Here is a 26,496-nt window from a genome sequence, read left to right on the forward strand (position 1 = left end):
TATATATATATATATATATATTTTTTTTTTTTTAAGAAAAAGCAAGCCCAAAAGTTAATTAAAGCTCCCTGAAAATGACTTGTGGTTTGCACATGTTGTATCAATTAGCTGTCTCAAAAGTCACTGTACATTTTGTGGATATATGTTATAGCTGTGTTGGTTAAGAAAGAGAGATAAACAAAGCTCTTGGGTTAGAGGCAGTATCTTTTATTAGACCAACTGAATAGTAGCAAAAAAATGTCTGTTGTTGCAAGCTTTCGGGGCCAAACACCCTTCTTCAGGCTGAGGAGAACTCAAAGATTGGAAGAGTGCTCCTAGATGGAAAGGGTAGACAAGGTTTTTTGGGTGAATCTGGTATCTTTTATTAGACCAACTTAAATAGTTGGACATTTTTTTTCTATGCCCTTAGACCAACACGGCTACAACCTACACCCCTAGGTGGAAAAGAAACTTCGTTGTGTACAGGGGAGGTTTATCTTCCATGTGTCAGGGATACATGTTACATGGAAACATGGATGATACCGTATTTAGCTGTTCGGAAATGTAAACTTCATTGCCAACCGAACAGAACAAATGTTCACCTCCCTGCCTGACACAGGACACCTCCACGGAAGAAGCCTGCCTAGTCTGCACGTCACAGAGCAACTCTGGCACGAAAGGCCACTGAGGTGCCCCGGGGAATCACCTCCCACCTCCCACCTGCTCTGGACAGCGTACAAGAGCCGAAGTCCTACAGATACGACCGATCCCGCGAACCTGGGAACAGCACCCGCCGCGCGCCCCACCCCCGGGGCCGAGGCCCCGCCCTCACCGGAAGTTGCCGCCGCCGGGACTGCTAGCTCGCCGCGGGCGGCACTTCCGGCTGCGGGATGGGGTGGCTGCAGCCTGAGCGGGGTTGGCACTGTCCGCCACCGGGAGCCCCCGCCGCCACCACGTAATGCCGCCGCCCCGCCCAGGTGAGGTAAGGTGCGGCCCGCCTCTCTGTGCTCCGTGTCTGCGCGAGGGGCGCGGTCTCATGGCAGCCGGCTGGTGGGGCCGGGTCCCAGGTGCTGTCTCCCGCAGCTGGCGCCGGCCGTGCGGTGACCCGGGTTTTGGGGCAAGGTCCCGAGCCGCGCAGCGCTGCAGGCGGGCCGCGGGACTGCCTGGCTGGGTCCCACGCTCCGCTGCTGGTGGCCGGTCGGCTTCATTTCATCGTGGGCTTGTGGGGGCTGCGGAGGCTTCTCTCCTCATCAGCCTCGGGAAGGAGTCTCTGTCTTGGGAGCTGCCAGAGGCAGCGTCCAAGGGCCGGCCAGAAAACTTCCCTTAAAGCAGCGGTTCTCAAACCAGGGGCCTGCAGCCTCTTGGGGTGCCACGAGGCCCTTTCAAGGGGGCCCCAGGGTGCTGCACGCAGTGAGTACTGCTCCCCGTGCAAACGATAAACATGGAGACTCAAGCAGGGATTCTGAGTGTTAAATCCGTCCTGGCCTGTTGTGGGCTCTCAGTACTGCGCCCCAGAGACACTGCTGCTCTTATTTTACCACACTCAAAAAAGCGTGGAAAATAAGACTTAGTATTTCCAAGAAGTGGGTCTCTAGTCTAATGAGGGGTGTGTTGAGCCTAAAAAGGTTGAGAACTGCTGCCTTAAGGTTTTGCTGGTTAAAGTGTTTTTTTCATTTTAGTTGATTTATCCAGAGTGCCTAACTGTTTTTCTTATTCCAGTCAGCAGTCTTCATAGCAGAACATTTCTGATGGAAGCAGAAAGACACAAGAACACCAGCATATGTAGGGAGTACACAAGTAATGCTGTGTACAAGTTTGCTGTGTTTGAGCATGTTTATTTGGAGAATGTGGTGTTTTGCTTTCTGCTTAAAACGGGATTGATAGTTGGTACGAATTGGGGCCCCCTGAAGGTCAGGTTTCTGAACTATGTAGCCTGAGGCTGGGAAGAAGCTTGCAGCTATGTTGCCTGTGCTGTTCAGGTTCTGTGATTGAATGAGTTGGGTTTCCAAAATGTAGCAGTTTTCTTGACTTTCTTACAGATCTGTTTATCTGGCTATAGGCTATGCATAAAGAAATGTTTTCATTTGGGTTGAGCTTCCTCTTGCAAACATACTCTGATAGTTATTTTTTCCCAGCTTCGTAAATAAATGGGCAAAAAAGCTGATGACAGAGAAGGATTTAGTGTTTCTCGTCTCAGTTTGTTGTTTTACAAATACAGTTCATCTGGCCTTGTGACTTTCTGGGTTTCTGTGTCCAGCTTTTAAAATCCAGGAATCTGGCAGGTTATGCTGTCAGCAAAATTATTCAAGAAATAAGCTTGTGCTGGGTATGGTCCATTTCCACAGAACTCATTCATGCAGCTGGATGTTGAGTGGCACAATCTCAACACGGAGAGAGAGGGTACTCCATTTGAGGGTGACAGGGACAAGGCAGGACTTAATCTGGAATTGCTCCTTGTATTTAGGAGTGATTGCAATAGTACCTGGCACCAGATGCCAGAAAGAAGAGATTCCTAGGCTCTTATGCCTGTTCTGGTAGTATCAGTGTAGGAGAGAAAGTGCACAGAATTAAATGCAGAAGCATAAGCAACAGAAGAAGGAGGTGGGGAAGAAGGAACCCTGTTAGGAGAGAGAATAAGTGTTGGGGTGAGAGAGGGGGAAGGGAAGGAGTAGATGACACATGGAAAAGATAGGAATTATGAAGGGAGGTGGATTAAGAGCTTTGGGTTCAGGCCTGAAACTGTGGATGCTATTGGAGGGCTTGTGCGGAAGACAGGCTTACAGAAAGACAGTTCTTTTAGAATGTGAATTGGAAGGGCCAAGATTCCCAAGTTGTTGTCTAGCTGTGAAACACACTTGTAAAGTCTCTCATGGTCCACATGGAGGGTAGCTGGAGAAAGTTACGCTGTTGGCTCAAAGAATATGGGTCTGTATCTAAATCTAAAGATCCATCCCTTCTAATAAGCCATATGGGGATCAGTATGGCTCCTTATGATGAAAAGTTATTTGGTGTTGGTTTTTTTTAATGTTGTATAAAATTGTATAAAAATCCTGCTAAGCTTTAATCTGGAAGACAGTCTGTAGATATAGTGAATGTGTATCTGACTTAAAGGCAGCCTGTTAAAATCTGTTTCTCAGAAATGGAATTAAAACTTACCTGGTCATGTTCATTCATTAACTGCAGGTAGATCTTTTATTTATACTTAGTCAACATGTAATTCCATAGCTTTTTCTAATTGGCAAGTGGTTGGAATGAAAGTTAAAAGTTACCAGCACTATGAGTAGGTCTTCGTTCTTTCTCAGGTCCCTTAGTATATCTGCTTATTTTCCTATCTGATCTTTTTTTTCCCCTCCATACCTTTCAGCCCATCTTTTGTATTTGCATGGAACAGCCTCTGAAAAAAGGTTAGTTTCCATTTTTACATGACAAGATTCGTATTTATAATCATTCATGTCAATGCTTCTCTCTATTTCCAGTTCTAACTCACTTCAGCAGTGTTGTTTATTTAATTCATGTAGCACCTCTCTGAGGGCAGAGTTGGAGTCTGATTCTGAAATCAGTTTGTAGGGCTAGGTCTTGACTTCTGCCCTGAGAGCTGCTCAGCTGAACCCTGTTTATGCAGAGATCTGAAGTCAGTAGATGCTCTGATATACTGTAGGGTTCAAGGTTGCTGGAATTACTTGACATACAAAGTGATACCATATTCTCTAAGGCAAAGTTTACTGTCTGCTTTGAGTAATAGGATACAGCATCTTCAGGTAGGAAGTAAAGAATACTGAAACTTCAGGGGAGACTAAGCACCTCTGCTCTTGCAAAAAACTCTCTATGATCATTAACTATTATGGGTGAGGATCACTTTTTTATTTGAAGGTGTCACCTTTTAAACAATAGGCATCTATGTGTCCACTTTAATATGCATTAGCTTATTTTAATGTGCATTAAAGCATTACAAAAAACATTTTGTTTAGCTAATACGCATTAAAATAGGCTAATGTGCATTTTTCTAGTACTGTGTAATAGAGGTAGTAGCTTGAATGCGCGACCTAAACCGCATTAATTGAACACGTAGACATACCCAGTGTGACTATGTAACTAAATATGATGCTGATGCAGTTTCATCATTCTGTGTAGAACAGTTAGCTAGAGTAGAGCACTAATTTACAGCCAATTCATAATTAAATTTGCTTTTTGGATGCCAATATTGACAGTGAAAGCAATATTTTTTTGCTAGCATGGAACAGTTCCAAAGTTACAGATTCCCTGTGCTCAGTATAGTCTAAGCAGTTTGGATGTTGTTGGCATTGTTTTGCCTTAGTTAATTATCTGGACATCTAATCTCTCTGAACAAAATACAGTTATTATCTATAAAGTTAAACTAAGTGTTGTTTCTTTTCTTTGAAGAATTTGTTACAACCCAGAGAAAATGATGAAAAATTATTTAGTAATTTAATGTAAACTGTTGGATCATTCTTTCTTAGTGTTATCTGAAAAACAGCAGGGGTGAGAGAGAGAACATTTTATTTTAGTTAAATGCATGTTTTCTTTATCTTACTGTAGCTACTTACAGTTTTTTGCTTATCTGCATTGGCAGAACCTCACCTAGACACTTTCCCACAAAAGTTGCTGAGTGACTTCATGCAAATGCAGAGGTTACTTAACATGAATCACTGCACAGAGTCACTTCCTAAGGTTTTCTCTTGAAATTAAGCTGTAGCATATCCCAAAGTTATCCTATCTCTTTCTCATTCATTAACATAGAATATGAACAAGATTGTGACATTTGAAGTGTAAATGTTATTAGTTTATTGTAGCAGTCAAATTTTTAAAATGTGAACTCTTCTAGGTGAAGGTAGATGCTAATGTATTTGCTTCTGATAGACTTGTTGACCTCAAAGCGTGGTGCAGGCCCCAGTTTTGCAAAGATTTATATGCAAGTGTGTCTTTGTAAACTTGGATATCTATTGGAACTCGGTGGGATGACTTTGGTATGTGAATCTTACAGAATTGGGATCACAGTGTGTAAATTATTTGAAACCAGGGATTATATAAACCAGGGTGCCAAACATAGGGCCACAAGCAAGATGTGGCCCACAGAGCTGGGTCATCCAGCCCAGAGACTTTTTCCCGGACTCGGGTTATGATGTGGGATCTATCAGCCCCAGCAGGCAAGCTCTTAGGTGAGACCTGTGGCACTGGAGCTCCAGCAGCACCATGGCCTTTCTGTTCTCATGGTGGCTGCTGAGTGCCCATGTGAGAGAGAAGGCCTTGGAGTCCCAGCAGCACCATGGTACAAGCCCAATACTATGGCTTGTTCCTTCAGCAGCAGCAGAGTGCCTGCAGTGTTAGTCATCTTTCCAAAGTGCTGTTGTGCCCAGGCAAGAGTAGCAGCATGGAAGCCCCATGGATGCTGCCACATGAACACGCCTCAGTGTTGCTGCAGCTCCAGCCCTATAGCTCTTGCCTGGGCACTTGACTGCTACTGTGAGCAAAAGCTGCAGTGTTTCTGCAGTTTTCATCTGGGTACTTGGCTGCAGCCATGAGAACATACCATAGTACTACTGAGGCTCCAGTGCTGCAGCTCACGCCCAGGTGCTTGGCTGCTGCCATGAGAAGAAGCCATGGTGCTGTTGAAGCTCTGGTGCCACAGCTCTTGAGTTTGACTGCCAGGCATCCAATGCAAGAGCAGTGGTGCTGGAGCCTCAACAGCACTGTGGGAAGAAGTCCAGCCCCATGGTTTGTTTCTTCAACAGCAACCAACCACTTGGGATGCCAGGCCTCTTCCTGATCGTCTTGAAGCAGGCACTGCATGTACTAGATCTGGCATGAGCAATAGAGTCTGTGAGCCCCGTTTGGCCCACTGAGCCAGCCCTACACCATTCACCTGCCCCATATATCAATCCTGTGCCACTTATCCATCCCACAAGGCAAGGTGAGTTTGATGCCCCTGGTGATGAATGATAGCTTAACTCAGCAACCAAAAATAAAGTTATATAAAAAAAAATTGACATTATGATGATACAGTGTGAGCGAAGCATTGCACGCATGTGCTGTTTTAGAAGGTAAGTGGGAGATCATATAAGTAGGCTGAGTAAGCCCTTTGCCTGTATAGAACAACTGAAATGAGTGGGAGCTGTGCATGCATTCAGGTATATGTCTATGCAAATTAGCTTGCAGTTCTGAGGCTGAAGTTATTTCATCCACAATGGCAAGAAACTTAGGGGAAACTCAGTGTATTTATTAGATGTAGATATGAAATTAAAAGACTATTTAATATCATGCTAGTGTGGGGGAATGATTCTGTAAACCTGCAAAGATCAAACTTTTTATAACAGCCTGTTGTTAGTTAAGTGGCTAAGAGAGTCGGGATGAAAGTTTTCTGATTTTCCAGCTATAATTCTGAAATGTAGGTCTGTTTTTGTACAACCAAGTGCAACAGTTCTTCAACCTAGTTGTAGTGTGCAGAATAATGTTTAACCACTAGGGCACATTCAGGGGATCCCTCTCTTTCCTTTTATTTTAATATGGTAAATATTTAAAATGGGGAGAAGTCCACGGCTGCTCACCAAACTAGAAAGATCAAGCCTTGCATAATAAGAATTTGAAGGAGTAAGAGAGGGAATGAATAAAATAACCTTTTACTTGAAAGGCTCCACTGTTGCTAACAAGCAAAATACAGATAATTTTTCCCTTTCCTTTGTCTCGCCTTATTTTGCTTATGGTAGAAAAGGACATAAAGTGTACTTTGTATATTGTAAGAACAGAAAGACTTAGAACTGAAGTAGCAAAACCAATCCTGCCCTGTTTGCTTATGTTATCTTGAAGTAGGAAAAAAATAATTAGTGCCTAAATAGTTCTTGTCAGAGTGATATACAAATACTAATAGAGCAGTATTTGCAATAATGCTCTGATACAGTGTAGTGCTTGATTAGTTGATTTTAAAGTCAGTACCACGAGTGAGGATGAAAGATGTTTTGTTGGTTAGGTTGGAGGTTGAGCTTTTCAGTGTTTGTGGGAGCACCGTATCACCTATTTGGATTAACAAGGTGTAAAGATAAAGTACCAGTTAGTGTATGGTTCAGCTTACTGCAAAACATAATTACATTTTTACTGATTCTGAATCCAATTTACATGTGAGTAATTTCCTGCTGTTTGCTTGCAGTAGGGATATGTAGACAATCTAAACAAAAAGGCTTTCTAAACATAAGAAATTTGATATGTAGATTAGCAGAATAAATGATAAAATAGTTTAGCAGTTCCGATCTATTGAGGGCACTTACTTTTTTCCTTCCATTTCAAAATCTAGAACAAAAGATTAGTTACAATACTAGATACAAGTTTGCTTTTCTTTATAATTATGGCTGACAGTGCTGCGTGCTGAGTGGCATTTTGTGGTAATGATAGCAGCAAAATACTCATAAGAGAGAGTGTGCGTGACTTGACACTTGAAATGAGTTGGTCTTTAAGGTGGCACCCTGATCTGCCTTTTATGTAAGAATGGGTGTCAAAGAATTATTTTTCTTTTCTTCCCTTTCTAATTTAAAGTAACCAATATACTACCACTGATTATCCTTTTATTTACAATGTCACATATAGCTATAACAATTTAGTTGTGTGTTATATTGATTGTGCAAGAATAGACGTCTAGATTTTACAAGATGTGCGGTTTCATTTTAAGAGTTGGGCTAAGGATCAGCTCCTTACATTAGTGAGCATCCTCCAAAAAGAAGGAAGCCATTATTACAGGCTCACTAACCTTGTAGGGAAGGCTTCAAACCAGGTTCACTAGGGGATGGAGGCAAAAGCCGAGATAAGTAAAGAGCCAAAGGACATACATAAAAATAGAGTAGAGGGAATAGCAGGAGCCCAGTGTTCTCAGGGAGAAAAGAGTTAGTCAGTTACCTGAAATGTTTATATACTAATGTGAGAAGCGTGTGGAATAAACAGGAAGAATTGGAGGTCCTAGTACAATTGTGGAATTGGGATTAGAGGTGTGGCAAGATAGTCATGTGACTGGAGTACTGTTATGTACTCACATGATCAGGGAGCAGCAGGGCAGGCCCTATGAGGAGAGGCTACGGGACCTGAACCTGTTCAGCCTCCACAAGAGAAGGCTGAGGAGGGATCTAGTGGCCTGTTACAAACTAGTCAGGGGGGATCAGCAGGCACTGGGGAAGTCCCTGTTCCCCTGAGCACTGCCAGGAGTGACCAGGAGTAAGCTGGTAGAGTGTAGATTTAGGCTAGATATCAGGAGGCAGTACTTCATGGTCAGGGCGGCTAGGATCTGGAACCAGCTTCCAAGAGAAGTGGTGCTGGCTCCTACCCTGGGGGCCTTTAAGAGGAGGTTAAATGAATACCTTGCTGGGGTCATTTGACCCCAGTACTCTTTCCAGCCACGGCAGGGGGTTGGACTAGATGATCTACTCGGGTCCCTGCCGACCCTAGAAACTATGTATAGGTATAACTTGATCATGAAGGATAGGCAGGGGGAAAAGGGGAGGAATTTGTGTGTATATATAAAGGAGATGTATGTGTATTCTGAAGTGCAGTACTAAGTGGAAAGCTGGTCTGTTGAGAGCCTGTTGGAAAGGTCTGGGTGCATCAAGGAAGATGTCATGGTGAGCATCTCCAGTAAACCACCAAAGCAGGAGAAAGAGGTGTACAAGGACTTCTTTAAACAACTAACAGAACTTTCCAAATCACAGGACACGGTTCTCATGGTGGACTTCAAAAACTGTAACATCTGCTAGGAGGGGAACACAGAAGTCCTCAAGTAGTCCAGCAAATTGTTAACGTGTGCTGGGGATAACTTTTTGGTACAAGTGACAAAAAGTCCAGCTATGCAGGGGAGCTCTTCTCAATTGGCTGCTTACAAATAGGGAGGAATTTGTTGTGAAAATGAGGGTGGAAGATGACTTGGGTGACAGTGACCATGAAATGATGGAGTTCAAGATACTAAGGCGGGGTGGGCAAAATCTGGCCAGTGGCTGGACTTCATTTCCCAGAAACCCCTCTCTGGATCGCTGCAGCTGGTTTTCATGGAGACCTCGGCAGTGGTGGGGGCCATGACAGTGCGGGACCAGGGTTTCCATGGAGACTGGCCCCAGCAGTGCTGGCAGGGCACGTGGCTGAGCAGGGAGCTGCTCTGGGTCTGGGTCTGGGATCTTGCAGCAATGACAGAATGGTCGGAGCCAAGGAAAAGCCACGACCTGCTGTCTGCACGTATATGGGCAGCAGGTGGCAGTTCTGCCCCACCTCTGTCACTGCCACAAGATCCTAGCCCTGAAGTGGCTCCCCGCTCAGCTGCACATCCTGCCAGTGCTGCTGGGGCCAGTCTCCATGGAACCCTGGCCCTGCATTGTCATAGCACTGCTGCTGCTGGGGTCTCCATGGAAACTGGTAGCAGCAGTGGTGGGCAGAGGCTGCTGGGAAATGGAGTCCACTGCAGACCCGATCTGGCCCTGCAGGACTTTGCCTGCCCTTGCTCTAAAGGTAGGAAAGAAAGAGAACAGCAGAATAAAGATACTGGACTTCAGAAAAGTCTTTAATGAACTCAGGGAGTTGGTATCCAGGATTCCTTGGCAAACAAATCTGATGGGGAGGAAAGAGCCCAGGGGAGAGGGCTGTGCTTTTAGGAGTTGGCAGTAAGGGTAAAGGAGCAAACTATCCTGATGTGATAAAAGAATGGGAAGTGCAATAGGAGGTCAGCCTCGCTAAACAGAGATTTCAGTGAGTTGAAATGCAACAGAGAACCCTACAAGAAGTGTAAAATTGGTCGCATTACCAGGAAGGAATATAAAAAGATTACATAGACATGCAGGAAGAAAATCAGGAAGACCAAGCCACAATTTGTGATGCAACTGGTAGGGGCTTAAAAGGCAATTAAAAAGTATGCTACAAGTATGTCAGAAGTAAGTGGAAGACCAAAGGAAATGCAGTTCAGGGGGAAAACTCTATAGAATCTCAGCCAGTGCTAAGCAGATAATTTAATTGTCAACATTGGAAGAGCAGGAGTATCTCCTGGAGATGTATCAGATTCAACTACTAGTGACTTACCTAAATCTAAAGGTGCTGGGGGATCTGGCAAGAATCAGAATAGTAAGGAGTTGCTTGTGTCTTCCATCTTGACAGTAGCCAGTTGCAATAAAAAGAAAACAAGTGAAGCCACCACCACGCAGCGCAGAAGATGAAATTGGATGTGTTTCTCAAGAAGGAACACTGTCCTTTCATAGTGTTGTGAAATGATAAAAAGAGGACACAACTAAAGGGGAATGTAGAAAAAGGAAGAGATGTGTGAGGGAGAAAACAGAACAACAGTAGAAAAAAGATAAATGCTGACAAGGACCAAAAGAAGTCAGGAAAGAATGTCCCATTAGAGGCATCTTCAGCACCTTGCCAAAAAAAGTACACAATTGCCTAATCAGGTAACCATACAAAAAGATTGCTGCAAAATACCTGTTTCACAAGCTACTTCCCAAGTTGAGGAGACAGTCCCTGACTGACACTTCCTCCCAGGCTTCCCAGCACTGGTTCTTTTATAAAACGGTAGCCAGCCCTGAAGCAATGAATTTTTAGCACCGTTCTAGCATCTCGGGTTACTCATGTACTTGCTCCCCTGCATACATGGGTTCTAACATGCTGAGCCTTGAAGTGCAGTTGGTGACAGAAGGCAAGGGAGGACCAGGCTGATGATGAACAAAGTGAAACAGACAGTGAAAATGGTCTGCCTGTGTTTGCTACAAGTTCTGCTGCTGAAAGGCTTTTGAGGGGAAGAATAAAAAAGGGGTAGAGACAAGTTGGAAGATCTCTGAACAAAGTGAAGTAAGTTGTACTGAGGGACTATATTTCCCACAATCACATTAAATGCGATAAGCATTCCCATTCTATGCATCTCCCTAGAACAAAATAGATAATGACAAATTCAGGAGATGCTGGGAATGAAGGTGAGTTGCCCACTATGACCAAAATGTTTGACACAATGAAAAAAGGAAGATCGACTAGCAGTTTAACTACATCAACTAGAAGTGAAATTAGTAAATAAGAGCCTACATTGAGACTTAAAGGCTGTTTGGATGTTCTTTAGTTAAGAATGCTAAGGCATATGCATCTTAAGTCATTCCCTTAAGGTGGGAAGGAGAATAACTAGAATTTTTTTCTTTTTCTCAAGGAAGCAGGAAATTACTTTAGAACTGAAGCATAGGTAATACAGCAATAAATACAATAAGCAAATTACGTGAACAATTATATTTAATATTAATCTTTATTTTGATATGGTAGCTTGTAGTAACCAAGAAAACATTTTTTTCTTTACACATATTGGGGCATATAGTCATGACTGGACCATTTCTAAGATCTTCTATACTCTGTAAATAGTCTGGTCCATTGAATGTGAAGATCCTGTTAGAAAAGTAGGAATCGGGCCATAATAGGCACATACTCGGAATACTTAAGACTATTGTCTTGGTTAAAAATCTTACTTTTAACATAGCTATATGTGTATTGAATACCGAAATTGAAGTTCTTTGGGTTAAAACTGCTTTAGTTTAGGCACCTCAAAACAAGGTGACATTATTACTGATTAGCTAAACCATGAATAAGACCCATATTGTTGTACAGGAAATGGGGACCATGTAGTCTCATTATTTCTAGGAGGACCCTTGTTTAAAATACTTGATTTTTGTGTCCTGTTTAATAAATGACATTATTTTCATAACACTGTGGCATCTTTTTTAACAAGCATGTAGTACAGTGTATAGTTTAAATACATTTCCAGGTAATGTAGTCATGTACAGAAGCTTACATAATTAAAACATCCATTAGTTTCTTCATAAGCAACATTAATTTTATAACAAAAATGATACATATTATAAAAGTCAATTTTAGTGGAGTTTGGTGATTTGAGGGAAAACAGTGTTTTCTTTATCAATGGGGAAAAGATTTCTACTTCATCTACTGGGCAACTTTTTAAATCTTGAATATTCGACAAGCACAGAATGTATGTAAAATAGTCCAACTTTACACAATGCGGTCATCCCACATTTAGACCTTCTGTCATGTGTAGGAAACATGGTGTTTTCTTTTGAGGAGCTGTGCCTGAGGAAACTGCCAGGAATTTAACATATTTTAACCCACTGTGTTTAATAAGCTTAAGGTATGAATGTGCCTTTTTAAAGGAGTAGAACATCTCCAACTGCCATCCAGTGTCTCTTTACTGCCCATGGCAATAGGAACAACTTCATTGTCTTCCCAGGTATGGTATTCTGTCTACTGTTAAAGAGTTTTTGGTGTAGTTAGTATGTAGGGCTGTGCAAAGCTTCAGTAGCCAATTTGATTTGAAGAAGATTCGGCAGCTGAATCTCCGAAACAAATTGGGAGACCTGTTAAAAGGTCTGAATTGAATCGGAAGCATCCACATTGATTTGGAGATTCAGAAGGCAGGCTTGCAGGAAACAGAAACTGGGAAGGTGGGGGGAGGGAAACTGCTCTGATATTGACATCTGTAGCTGGCCAGTGACTGTGATCTTTCTCTGAGTTCCCTTCCAATCACAGTGCCCTGGGGGAAGGACATGGAAAGAACATAAAGCTGTGTGTGAAGTGATCTGTTTTTGTGCCTTTTGTGAGCTGTCTGTCTTGCAGCAGCAACATCTGAAAGGTTCTGGCTTGGTAGCACTTCATCAACCTCCTAGATACAAAAGCTCATGGACTCAATATAGACATTGGATTTATGACACATTATAACGTGCCTGACATCTGACTCCCCAAATACCTCTCCACTTTTACCTATATGAAGACTGTATACTGCCAAATGTATGATATGAAAGCTTTCTCAAAATATAATCTAAAATGAGTTCACGTAAAGCTTTTTCTAAAGAAGAAATGGAGAAATTTATAAGAGGAGTGTCAGACTGATGAAGTTCTCTGGGTTCTGTTCTGCAATAGGTATCAATAAAGCAACACTTAAATCTCACATGAAGGCACAATCTGTCAGAGTTTAAGTAATGTTGGTGGCATGTTTGAGTCCCTACACCCAACATTAGCAAAGCATCTATGTTAAACTGTGGCTGTTTGCCTCAAACAACCACTACTCTTTGATACCAGTCTACAGTTCTGACCCTTCACCTCTTGATTGAGCATTGCTACAATCCTTGTTTTAGGTAAGTTCCTAGTTCCCATCTCTTAAAGAAAAAGGCTATTTGCTGTTTAACCAAGAATGATGTACAGCATGTGCAAATACATTAAGCGATCATTCCTCATTCTTTGAGTATTTTCGTGCCTAGAGGATGTCCAAAAATCAGATAGACACCTTTGTTTCTGGGAAGGCAGAATGAAGAAAAAACGGTTTTTCCAACAAATTTGCCAGAGGACTGGGAACTTCAAGACTCCCAAAAAAGAGAGATTGTTAACACTTGTGAATTGAAGAACAATGAACCATTGACCCTCTAGTCTGAAAAGAAAGGTTTGCTGATGCTACTGGGCTGTGGCTTTGGGGGCAGGAATCTAAGTGGAGTGCTTCTGTTCTGGGCAGAAAAATCAGCTTCTCTGCTTGACACACCCCAACTGAGGGGAGGGCAGCTGATTTTTGGAGAAAAAGTACATATAGTGTGCAAGAAAATACAGTACGTTAATGTTTCTTTGGAGATGTTCTTTGCATATTAATTCACTAAAACACACACTTGACACTAAAACACACAAAAAGTTTTGAACATTTTTTATCAGGGTACTGAAGGATCCAAATGGCAATAGGGGATAGTCCATTCTTTTGTACCCTTCTTTGGTAAAAGGGGAGGTGACTTCATGTAGAGTTGTACGTGTGGGCACTACAGGTTATATGGGGCACATATCCATCAAGATATCTACATCAAAGAACACCAGTGGCTGTAAAGGTGTAAGTACTCATTCTTTGATAAAATACAGAAATAAAATCTGATGCTGCCCAACCGAAATAATTTTGTATTTGTTTTCCCAATAGATCAGCGGTGGGCAATTATTTTGGGCAGAGGGCCGCTTACTGGGTTAAGGCAAGCCGTCGAGGGCTGCATGACGGGCAGCCCAGGGCAGATAATACTAATTTTCTAAATTTTTTAGGGGCCCTGTGGGCCAGATAGAATGGCCTGGCGAGCTGCGTCCAGCCCCCAGGCGGCATTATGCCCACCCCTGCGATAGACATAGTGTAAGGGGAATAATGAAGTTAAGAATCTTATGTGGATTTATAGATCTGTCTTAGTTTTTTTTCTACAGGAGCTATTTTAAATAATGGTATAATTGAATTAGTGTAGACCAGGGGCGGGCAATTATTTTGGGTGGAGGGCCACTTACTGAATTTTGGTAAGCCATCAAGGGCCACATGACCGGCAGCTGGGACAGAGAGAGATTAACTTTCTAAATTTTTTAGGTGTCCCACGGGCTGGATAGAATGGCCTGGTGGGCCACATTTGGCCTGCGGTCCGCATTTTTCCCACCCCTGGGTTAGACAGACTTACCTGATTAGATGAGTGAGACTTTTAAAGTACTAGTAAATTGTAGCCTTTGAAAATTTAAGTTTTGTCTCTGTTTAAAGAGGCATTTTAAATATTTCTTTTTGAAACTATAAGTAAAGTAAGAATGTGTCAGATAGCATATGTAGTTAGTGATTTTCAAGGAAGCTGAATTACTGCATTGTATATCCATTTGTTTGTCACTTTGACAGATCTCATCGGTTTGAAATAAGTGCAGTGTTTCTGAAAACCACAGCTTTTGGTCAGGAGGAGAAATGATTTCTGAAAAAAGGATCTATTACTTGGTTGTCAGAGAGATGAAAGAACAACGCAGACTGGAGGAAAATACTAGTTTAATTCAAGTGAAAGTCTGAGTAATTTATGGCATTGTTAAAAATCGGGATATGTTTGGCTATGAAAATGCAATATATATTCTTTAATGCTAACGTGTTTGTTGCATTATGGGTAATAAAATTCAGACTTAATGGGGGAACTCTGAGGTTACAGGTTATTCTTTTGGTATGTAATCTTTATTTGTCAGGGGAAAAGTTACAATTTAAGGTCTTTTTCGAGTGTGCGCGCGCAAAATGTAGGGTAGTTGCATATGTTCTTTATATAAGCTTAAATGAAATAAATGGATGCTATACAGTTTAAAAGGAAAGAATGTTAGGACATGGTATCCATTAAATTTGATTTCATGGAATTTTTTATTTTTTTGGTTGTATTTCTGCAGGCAAAGGATGAATAATTTAGATATGAAAACTGATGTTTTGTTTAGTGGATTGTAAAATCCTCCCCTAATTTCATGAATACCAGTGACAGACACTTTGGAATTAATCAAAATGTATATGCTGCATATTATAAAAGGTTAGCTTTCTAAGTTGTCTGTCCTTCAGTATCATCATTAGTCCTCCAGTGTTTTTGATTTACACAGAGACCTGCAGAGAAGGAAACTGAATCAATGTCTCCTTATCCTAGTTTTTACTCTAACCATTGTTTCATTCTTTCTTTTATCCCAAATTCTTTTAAACGTGTGGCCAGAATTTCTCCTTTGTCCTTTTATTAAGTGTCCTTGCTAGTGAGACCCTTATCTATAAAGTGTATATTAAAATAAGTTCTTTGAATTGAGCTAAGGGCCTTGGAAAATCCATCTAATTCTTTTCTTTCATTTGCTACTAGTACTTTGTCAAAGTAGCTGTAAGTAATATGTAGCTTCTGCCTTTGTCTTCATTACTCTGTATCTTCCCTGGACCCACAAGTTTCTCTTAAGTCAGGGGTTTTCAACCTTTTTTAATAAGTGTACCCCTGGCAGCCAGACATGGGGTGGGGGTGCACAGTGGTGGCATGGGATGGTGGGTGGTGGTGATGGCCGCTGTGTGTGAGCTTGAGCTTTTCGCCCCCCTCCCCCCGCACCTGGCCAGCAAGGCAGCACCTGTGTGGCCTGCAGAGGGGTGCCCTGTCCTGGCCCCTTCCTCCCTGGCCCTGCTCCTGGGAGGCAGCAGTGTGGGGTGGTGGCGCTCTGTCCCCATCTGCCTGCCCATGCATACCCCCTAGGGCCTTCTCAGGTTCCCCCCGGGGGTACATATGTCTCTGGTTGACAACCCTTGTCTTAAGTCATGTGAGGTCAGAGGTATGTCATCCACTTCAGATCATTTCCTTTACATAAGAGTTGCAGGGAAGATTTGTAGAACTCTTCAGTATGATTTGCAAAGCATTATTAATTGTATTTGGTAGATCATCGAAAAATTTGGCTTATCTTTGTTATGGTCTTTGTAATGGGATTGGAGGGGTGAAAAGCTATTTCTGACTTCCCTGGGTATTATGTTTTAACCCATTCCCCCTCCTTAGCAAGTGATTGCTTCTTGTGAAGAGCATGCTGTGTGAGAAGCATCTTATCCTTCCTACTCAAGAAAGGTTCTGCTATCTGTTGTAGTAAGTTATGCTTCTTAGGAGATAGCTATCCCTCTAATAATTTACGGATATCACAAGTTTTACTGTATGTAGCTATCCACTGATGCTTTAGTACTTTTTATTCTCCAGGAAAGGAAATAATTTCTGATTTTTTTTTACCTTGGATGAAAAGAGTCTTGTAAAAACTTGTTCCTAGAATGTAGTTAAAATAGTTTCAAAATATTTCAACTTTTTTTAAAGTGAATGAAGAGGGTGGGAGGTAATTGTAATTGGCAACTGAAATGATCCATTGTACAATAATGTTTATAAATTACTTTACCCAAATATGTAGACATTTGAAAAAGTTAGATGTGTAATTCACTGGTTGTAGCTGGATCTGTTAATGAGAAGATTGTAGGTTTAAGGAAGCTCCATAATGGATTTGCTACAATTAAATTTGATTCTTAAGAGAGTAACTATTATTTAAATTTTGGTTACACAGATCAGCCTCATAACCCCCCGAAGTCAATATGGTCTAATAGTCACACTGAGCACAAATTAATTGCTTTTTGCTTTTGGACACAGAGTAAGAACTGCGTGACTAAAAATTCCTGAAGAGAGGTAGTTAACCATGTTAGGCTGAAGTCAGGCAGAGCAGCGTGATACCTTATAAACTAAATTTCATAGACTTTAAAGCTGGAAGGGACCTCGTAAGAGCATCAGGTCCAGCCTCCTGCCCAAGGGACAGGAAGTCAGCTGGGGTCAAAGGATCCCAGCAAGATAAAAGTTCAAATGTTTCTTGAATGTTTCTTGCTTGTACCACCTCTGGGGGGAGTTTGTTCCAGGTCTTAGGGGCTCAGACAGTAAAGAAGTTTTTCCTTATGTCCAGCCTGAAATGGTCTTGCAGGAGTTTGTGACTGTTGGACCTTGTCATCCTCTGGGATGCTCTGGTGAACAGGTTTCCCCAGATCCTGATGCATACCCATTATGCACTGATATGAAAGGGTTCCATGACCTTAGGAAGTTTGAAAATCAGTGATTTTTTTTTTTAAAGACTTGCTGATGTCATGGAACCCTTTCATATCAGTTCCCTGCCCATATCTTGAAGACTGATGTGGAGCCATGTGACCCAGCCCTGTTGTAGAGTGCTAGGTTTTTTGCAGAACACAGGTTGAAAACCACAGGTCTAAATAACTAGAGAGGCATAAGCATTCATATACAATAGTTTACTATGTCAGACCATTCATAGTATCTAATCAAGTAAGTAGTTGCTTATGAAAACGTATTCCTCTCTGAATTAGTCCATAATCACTGTGCCATAACATCTCTATCACAGCCATAGAGATGCATTGCTTAGAAACTCCCAGTTATGGATTTTGGATACCATGTCATTGGAATCAGTGTGGTTGTTCAGTCACATTTTTCTGTTCTTAAAAAATGTTTCTCTGCCCTGCTTCTGTGCAAGACCTAAGGGAAGCTGCCTGAACACGTGTTAGAAACTGTTAACATGCAGTAAGTTACAGGCTGGAAAAAATCTTGGTGACCTTTAATGCTGCTTGTTGCAATAATAGATTTTTGGAAAATGTACAAGTGAGATGAAACCTATCATTTCATAAGGATCATTTTATGCAAAAAATACAAAACAGCTGCACCCTCAAAAGTTATGTGAAAATAGGCTGTGTCTACTTTGCAGAACATAGTGCTGCCTAGAGAAACTCATGCGAATTAGTTCGGGAACTGGAAGGAGTATTGCAGCATTAGTGTGGTACTCCTTCTGGGCTAATTTACTTTGAAAAGGAAGGTAAGTTACTTTGGGTGGAACTCCATGCCTACTGGACTGTACTGTTTCTGGTACCCAGTTTATAAGGTGCTGCATAGTGCATTGTAGATATACCTGCAGATCTTATCTATATTATAGTGGCCACTCAGGCTGGACTTTACCAGACTTAGTGCCTGCTTTGGGATGCATACTGTGTGCAGTGCATTCCCAGATATGGCTGGGGTGGATGCCAAGTGCAGCTCGGCCAGACTTTCTTACACATGGTGCCCATTCTGGCCACTGCAGGATCCACATCACACAGCACAGGTCCCAGACTAGGTGAAGCAGCCTCCAGATGGGGGTATGTTGGGGGAAGGGAGGGCCTGTGGACCTGATCTGGCCTGCTGGCCACCCCTGGGCCACTCATGTGCACCACAGGGCCAAATGAGCTTGGGACCCCTGCCACAGAGCCTCTGCTGCTATGGCTACTTCAGCAGATCTCCTAGTGCTGGTGTTACCAAATGGGTAGTACACTTTAGGGCTGCACAGAACTTTGGCAGCCGTTTCGTTTTGAAGGTTTTTCAGTCCATTTCGGTGCCTAAAACACTGACTCCGAAACTAAACGGAAGGCTCTGAAATGAAACCATCCAAAATGCTTCAGAAAACTTCAGAGTTTTGGAGCCGGGCTTGCAGGGAAACAGAAACTAAGAAGAGGGAGGAGCAAGGGGTGGAAGGACTGTTCTGATATTGACATCTGTAGCTGGCCAATGTCTGTGACCCTGAGGTCCCTTCCAATTCCAGTGCTCTGGGGGAGGGACAGCAGCCTGCTGTCATCCCGTGTGCAGATCTGGGTGCCTGCACCTCCCAGGAAAAGTCTGGCACAACCCCACAGCCCTCCTAGGGGGTGCAGACCCACAGGTCTGTGCGCAGGAAGAAAGCATGCTGCTAGCTGGGGTCGGGGCCAGAGCCAGCACCTGAGAGTCTGCTTGGTGTGGCCCGTGCTGAACGTCAGAAGGAACCCAGTGCAGGCATTGGCCCCAGCCAGCAGTGGCAGCCTGCTATCATCCTGTGTACAGATCTGGGGGCCCATACCCCGCAGCCCTTGGATTTGCATATAACAGCATGCTGCCAACAAGTAAAAAAGTTTTGCTTTGAACAGTTTGAGGTGCAGTGTCACAGGAACTCCTGCACCTATCTCCTTGAAACTTGGCAGACCTAATGCCCTTAGAAGGGGCTACCATCCCTGCAGTTTACATCCAAATCGGGCAAGAAATGACAAAGTTATAGGCATTTTAGTGATTCCACATGATGGCCTGTGGCCAAATCACAGAAACAGTGTAGAAATTCCGAAACGGATTCGTCCAAATTGAAACAGAATAGTGATCCGAAACACTGAAATGAATTACTGTGCCTCCAAATCAGCCGGATCCGAAACCAAATTGAAACATAGCCCTTTCGCACAGCGCTAGTACATATACCCCTGGGAGTACACAAGACGTCTCTGGCGGATACGTGGGAGAAATTGTGTAATAGCAGATTTAACTTTCATTATAATTATAGTTGGAATTTAAGGGGTTAAAATATAAAATGTATGCTGATAGGGTATGTAGGCAGCTGGTAAATCTGGAAAGGGGTATGCAATAAGAAAAAGCTTGGGAACCTCTGCCCTAGTGTAAATGCAGAATATGGCAGTGAAGTTCCTCTGCCTACCATAGCCACGCAACCTTCCTGAACAGCATAAGCCAAGCTGACAAAAATGCTCTTCAGACACTCTTCTGGGAGTGTAACTGTGCCCAGAACAGGGGTTCTGGCAGCATTGCTCTTTTAAGTAGGGTTGTTGTTTTTCCAGAGAGCTAGCTGATAAAGCAATGCTGGCAATATTTTGTAGTACATTAGTGTTGATGTGCATTTCCCTTCTCCCACTGACTGTGGGAGGAAAAAGCTGAACCATGAATTTAGCAGATTTGTGTTCTGTTTCTGTAACAATGAAACTATTTAAATTGTTGTTTTTTTCTTGTTGAAAATAACATATTTAATGTTCTGGTACTTCACTAATGTGTTAAATGAATAGATAAGTATATTGCCAGTATTTTTCTTCTTTTGCTTCAGTTTGTCACGATTTTTAAAATTAACCAACTTATAGCTCTTGTTTATGTACGTAACAAGTGAGGAATGACTAGACAATTAGGGCGTGTCCACACATGCAGGCACGTGTGTTTGCAGGAGCTCAAATGAGAGTGGCACAAATTTGAGCTGTGGATTTTTCCCTCTGCGCATGTGCCCAGACTTGCACTTCGGTGTGGGGCAAGTTGTGCCACTTGGGGCAAAATAATCCTGACTAGTTCCTCTCGGATCTGCAGCCAGGGGGAAGTAGAGCCTGAGTGATTTTTACCACAGGCAGCACTGGGTGCCAGGCAGCCAGGGCTGAGCTGCGCTGGCCTGTGCTGTGTTGCAGGGGGTCTTTGCTTGGAGGGCCCCCAGTGCCCTTATGAGTTGCTGCTGTGGGTGGGGGCTGTGGGCTGTGTGGGGGGCTGGCGGGGGACCCACCCTTCCCCCACACCCTTCAGCCCCCTGCGCCAGCCTCCCCCACCCCCAGTTCCTTACCTTTACTTACCTGGGACAGCCAGAGTCCATGCAGGCAGCACCACTCCAGGCTGCACGTGGAGACAATGTGCTTCAGCAGTGGGGCAAGGGGCAGCCATAGAGATGCTCTGGCTGACTACCAGAGCATCTCTTTGGAGGACCTGAGTCTCTGGTTGCCTCAGGGCACAGTCCTGGACTGTGTTCTGCCCTGGGTTTTTCCCCTGTATTTTATTTTGATACCTCGATAACTGCTTTGAGATACGGCAAGAGGCATGTGCAGACTCATGTGGACACGCTTGTACTGTGTATAAGAGAGATCAGGACAGAAATAGTGGTGCAGTATAGGTCAGGGCTGAGGGTTAAGTGGTGATGTTGTGTTAGGTAAGTGTGTAGTGACAGGGTTTTGCTTTTTATCTTTTAGTTTTACATAGCTTTGGAATTGCATCCTGCGGAAAAGTGCCATGTTGAAATCAGGATGTAAACAACTCTTCTGTTAAGCCCAACAGAAAACAAGTCCAACTTACCCATTCTAAAGCCTCTTCTGAGAGAATGTTATGGCTCTTTGTGAAAACAAAGAGTGGCATAAGGAATAATTATTTTGTTTCAGAGTAGGATTCAAGTAAATTAAATTAAAACTACTTTAATTTTAGGTAAGGGTCTTCCACATGGGTTTAATTTTATACGCATTTACAGTCAATTTAAATTTTTAGTTGATTTGGATTACTTTTACCAAGTGTGCTTATGTAGACAAGACAGGTTCACTGGAAGAACAATGTTTTTAATATGTTCCTATGAAGCACTTAAGAACATTCAGTGCAGAGAACAAGTATGCACAAATTAATTCTTTAAGAATATTTTTTGACGCTAATCTCTCTTTTTAGTGTATAACTTATGTATTTTATTGGCAGGCGGAGAGTAAGACAATGGCAGGCAACAATCAGCTTTGCATTAGACGCTGGACTACCAAGAATGTAGCCAAATGGCTGAGGGAAGAAGGCTTCTGCGAGTATGTGGACATCTTGTGCAATAGGCACAGATTGGATGGAATTACATTATTAACTCTGACTGAATATGATTTACGATCACCTCCTTTGGAAATCAGAGTCTTAGGAGATATCAAAAGGCTCATGTTATCTATACGCAAATTGCAAAAACAACATTTTGATGTTTTAGAAGAGTTGGGTTACAGTAGCGATAGTCACATTGGAACTATTTCTCCTACTGTTGGCTCCCTTTCGGGTACGGATTGGTTCTGTAATGGTGAAGTACCACGGGATTGTGATGAACCAGTTACTGACTTAAATGATGATCAGTATCAATACACAAATGGAAAAAGCAAACAGCAAAGCCGGAGACTGGACCCAGAATACTGGAAGACTATTTTAAGTTGTGTTTATGTTTTCATAGTGTTTGGCTTTACATCATTTGTCATGGTTATAGTACATGAACGAGTACCTGACATGCAAACATATCCACCACTACCAGACATATTTCTAGACAGGTAAGTTCTTTAAACTACTTGATGGGATTAAAACAAATGCTTACACATTTGCTTAGAATAACAGATTTTCAGTATTTTTTCCATTTTATAAGGTACTGTGTTTCTGAATGTAAAACGGCCTGTTTTAGTAATATGCTGCAGTGCCGGAGAAGTTTAAAATAAAGTTGGGAAAAGAAATTGAATGGTTGATGAGTGCTGCTGTCACTACTACACAATTAATATTTTAAAAGGAGGCTGTAGGGATCAGTTCCATGACCTTAGATAACCATTTATTTATAAAGTATATAGTACAAGATTTGACTCATCTTTCTCAGGCTGCAAATAACTTGAATAGTAATTTCCTTCTTGTAGGTGACACAAGCAGTGTGTCTAAGCAAAGACAAAGTAGTAGCAGAAAGAACTTCCGTTCACTTGAGGTCCAGAATCTCTTTCCACCCCTTAAACTGATTTAGAGGTCATTTTTTAAAGAACTAAACGTACTGTGCTGCTCTTCCCTATGTTGCTGCACTTCCCCTTTTACTCCGTGCCAGGAAATTGAGTTGAATTCTTGCTGGTACTTCACAAATGAGGACTGCAAATTGTCACAGAGTCCTGCCAAGGAGGCACATGGCCTTGTTTGGTCTCGGAGAGCAGCCATGAACCCAGCCCAGGTATGGCTTTTAGAGTAAGGGTGGAAGTCTTTGCTCCTTCACACTCAGAGGCCCTAACCTTCATTCCTTGCCCTCTAGTTTTCTATAGCCCTGACTTGAGCCAGCATCCAGTTCTACCCCTGAGAGAGAGACTTGACTTCTTGGGGAGAACAAGTGCACTCAAAGTTCCAAGCAGCAAATGCATAGCTGTGCCTCAAAGCTGTTTATAGGGAGAAAGGCCACCCAGCTGGAGATCCTGTGACCCTCCCTCCATCCAAAGGCCAAGCAGTTCCTGTCTTTTATTATAGTTTACATGGTCAGAGCACCTTCAAAGACTGCTCTACTTTTGAGCCCCAGAGCTGTTGTACTGTTTCCTGTGTTACTTCAGACTGTCCCCGCTGGGAACTGATACCTTCCTTGTCCAGCAGACTCTCTTATTATCATGTTTATGTCTCTCTGTCTTGAACACTGCTTGCATATTACCTGCGATCTTCACCTTTTGTCAACAAAACTAAATGAAGTCTCTGTAGAAAGATGTGTTTTCTCTCTCTAACCTGTGCTTTCCCCAGGTACTAGCTTCCTAGGTAAACTGGACATCAGGAGGGTTGATTTTAATGAGTTAAGGAGATTAGTCCAGGAGGCACTGAGGTACCGGAGGGTAGGGGGAGTTGGGAGTCCAAGACGAGTGGTCGTTCCTTAAGGAGATGATCCTCCGAGCCCAAAGGGTGACAGTTTCAATGCAAATCAAAGGCAGCAAGAGTGCCCAAAAGTCCCCATGGCTCACCAAAGGCATTCAGGAATGTGTGAAAGCTAAAAAGGAGGCGTACACCCAATCGAAGGGAGGGGCCATCACCAAGGAGGATTATACCTCCGTTGCTCATGACTGTAGGGGGCGCTGCTAGGAAGTCTAGGTGGAGACAGAACTAGGACTAGCAACGAGGATCAAGGACAACAAAAAGTCCTTTTTTAAATACATAGGGAGTAAAAAGACGGCACTGGGTAACATGGGGCCCCTGCAGGACACACTTGGCAATCTGGTGGTTGCACCAGACGATAAAGCTGACCTTTTTAACAAATTCTTTGCCTTCCACTGGGATTCAGGACAGACTCAGGAGAGGCGCAGCCAGGCTTAGGGTCAGAGAGGACCTAGTTAGGGAACTTCTGGTGGAGCTGGATGTGTTCAGATCATCAGGTCCAGATGCTCTCCACCCCAGAGTGCTGAGAGAATTGGCAGAGGTCATTGCGACACCCATGGCACGGCTTTACGAGCACTCGTAGCGCTCTGGCCAGAGGACTGGAAAAGGGCCAGTGTGGTCTCCATTTTCAAAAAAAGGGAGGAAGGAGGACCCAGGAAGCTATAGGCCTGTTAGTCTTACCTCAGTCTTGAGAAAATTATCCAGGAACACACCAGCAAGGGACCAGCAGGAGAGATTATGCTTAGGGGCAACCAACATGGATTCATTAGAGGCAGGTCCTGTCAGACCAACTTGGTGGCCTTCTATGACCAGGTCACAAAATCCTTGGACACAGGTGTCTCGGTGGACGTAGCCTTTCTGGACTTTAGGGAGGCCTTCGACATGGTCTCTAACTCCATTCTCGCTAAAAAATTAGGCGACAGTGCCTTCGATGCCTACACAGTCAGATGGGTCGCAAATTGGCTGGAGGGCCGCACCCAGAGAGTGGTGGCGGACGTGTCATTTTTGACCTGGAGGGATGTGGGCAGTGGGGCCCCGCCCAGGGCTCGGTCATTGGGCCCGCACTGTTTAACATCTTCATCAGCGACTTGGATGAGGGGGTGAAAAGCACCTTGTTGAAATTCGCAGATGACACTGAGATGTGGGGAGAAGTGCGCACGATAGAAGGGAGGGACAGGCTGCAGTTGGATTTGGACAAGTCACAGGGGTGGGCAGATGAGAACAGGATGAGTTTCAATACTGACAAGTGCAAAGTACTGCACCTAGGGGGGAAGGACCAGCAGCATACCTATAGGCTGGGGAGCTCCCTTCTCAATAGCACAGAGGCAGAAAAGGATCTTGAAGTCACTTAATTCCAAGATGAACATGGGCTGTCAATGTGAGGACGTAGTCAGTAAGGCTAACCACACCTTGTCATGCATCCACACATGCATCATGAGCAGGTCCAAGGAGGTGGTCCTTCCCCTCTACTCGATACTGGTCAGGCCGCAGTTGGAGTACTGCGTCCAGTTCTGGGCGCTGCACTTCAGGAGGGATGGGGACAGCATTGAGAGGAGGGTCCAGAGGAGGGCCACTCGCATGGTCAGGGGGCAGCAGGGCAGACCCTACAAGGAGAGGCTATGGTACCTGAACCTGTTCAGCCTCCACAAAAGAAGGCTGAGAGGAGATCTGGTGGCTGTCTATAAACTTACCAGTGGGGAATGGGAGAGTCCCTGTTCCCCCAAGCACCACCAGGAGTAACTAGGAATAACGGCCACAAGTTGACTGAGAGTAGGTTCAGGCTAGACATCAGGAAGAATTACTTCACAGTTGGGGTGGCTAGGGTCTGGAACCAACTTTCAAGGGAAGTGGTGCTCACTCTTACCCTGGGGGTCTTCAAAAGGAGGCTAAATAATCACCTTGCCAGGGTCATTTGACCCCAGCATTCTTTCCTGCCCATGGCAGGGGGTCAGAATTGATGATCTGCTCATGTCCCTTTCGACCCTACCAACCAACCAACCATGATCCCTGAGAGAGAGGATTTGTGTTGTTTTCAATGCATAGATATGCACAATTGACCTATTCTGATTTGCTTTGTGGGAAGAGCCTTATACTCCAAGTGGTGAAATAAAGTATGGCAATAGGGCCATACCTTGAAATAGGTCATATCTTGAACTACCAATAAATTGTATTCAGAAATCTGGTGGGCATCAGCTTTACTTTCTCACTTCCTGAATTTGACCTGTGGTTTGCTAAGGTAAATTTGATTTCCAGGATTGGTGGCTGTCTGCTCAATCTATATCACGAGCACTTTCGGTCCACTGGTGCGAGAATTTGTATGATGCTATTGCAATGATTAACAGTCTTGCAATTTCCTCTTTGACCAAGAGGTCTCTCTGCTGCATACCAAGATATTGCTGCATCTAATAAATGCCTGTGATTTAAGCTGGCATACATGAGCAGCCCCATGCTTGTCGTAAATGTAGATACAGTGGTGATGTCCCATTTGATTGCGATGGGAAGATTGTTTATCTCTTAGTATTCTGTATTGTCCTTGAATTTCATGGATGGCTGACCTAGACTAGATGCATGCTGGTTGTTGTACTTCAGTATGTGAAATAGTTGGTGAACAGTCTCAGTAAGCAAGCCATTAAGTTCAGAGAAGTGACACTGATATTGCAATCATGTTCTAGTTTCTCCCTATTAGCTCATCTTTTAGAGATTGTTTAAAAGTTCTCTAAACTAAATTGGAACATCAGTTATTCTTCTAGTCACTCCCTGTATATGTAGTTAAAGTGACCTTAATATCACTCCACTCATGTCACAAGAAATGAAACACCTTTTTTGCTGTACCAGCAAAAAAATTCAGTGTAATTTACGTGGTTGATTAGAGGCAGGTAATCTGCACATACTGTGTTATAATCATGTTCTATAGTACCAACAAAACACTCCCTGTTGACAGTGGGTTTCAATAGCATAGCCTTTACTCCTGTAAACATTCATGAGCAGT

General features: G+C 43.2%; 1 protein-coding gene across 1 annotated transcript in view; it reads left to right on the top strand.

The window, feature by feature from the left end:
• Positions 1–816: 816 nt before the first annotated feature.
• Positions 817–26,496, top strand: part of SAMD8 (sterile alpha motif domain containing 8) — a 47,023-nt gene continuing 21,343 nt past the window's right edge. The window contains exons 1-2 of the mRNA XM_019556089.1: positions 817–956; positions 21,591–22,183. Of these exons, the coding sequence (XP_019411634.1) occupies positions 21,606–22,183 (578 nt within the window). The 5' untranslated portion in view covers positions 817–956; positions 21,591–21,605. The remainder of the gene's footprint in view (positions 957–21,590; positions 22,184–26,496) is intronic.

Source organism: Crocodylus porosus, unplaced genomic scaffold (assembly GCF_001723895.1).
Source record: "Crocodylus porosus isolate Cpor-Errol unplaced genomic scaffold, CroPor_comp1, whole genome shotgun sequence".
NCBI lineage: Eukaryota > Metazoa > Chordata > Crocodylia > Crocodylidae > Crocodylus > Crocodylus porosus.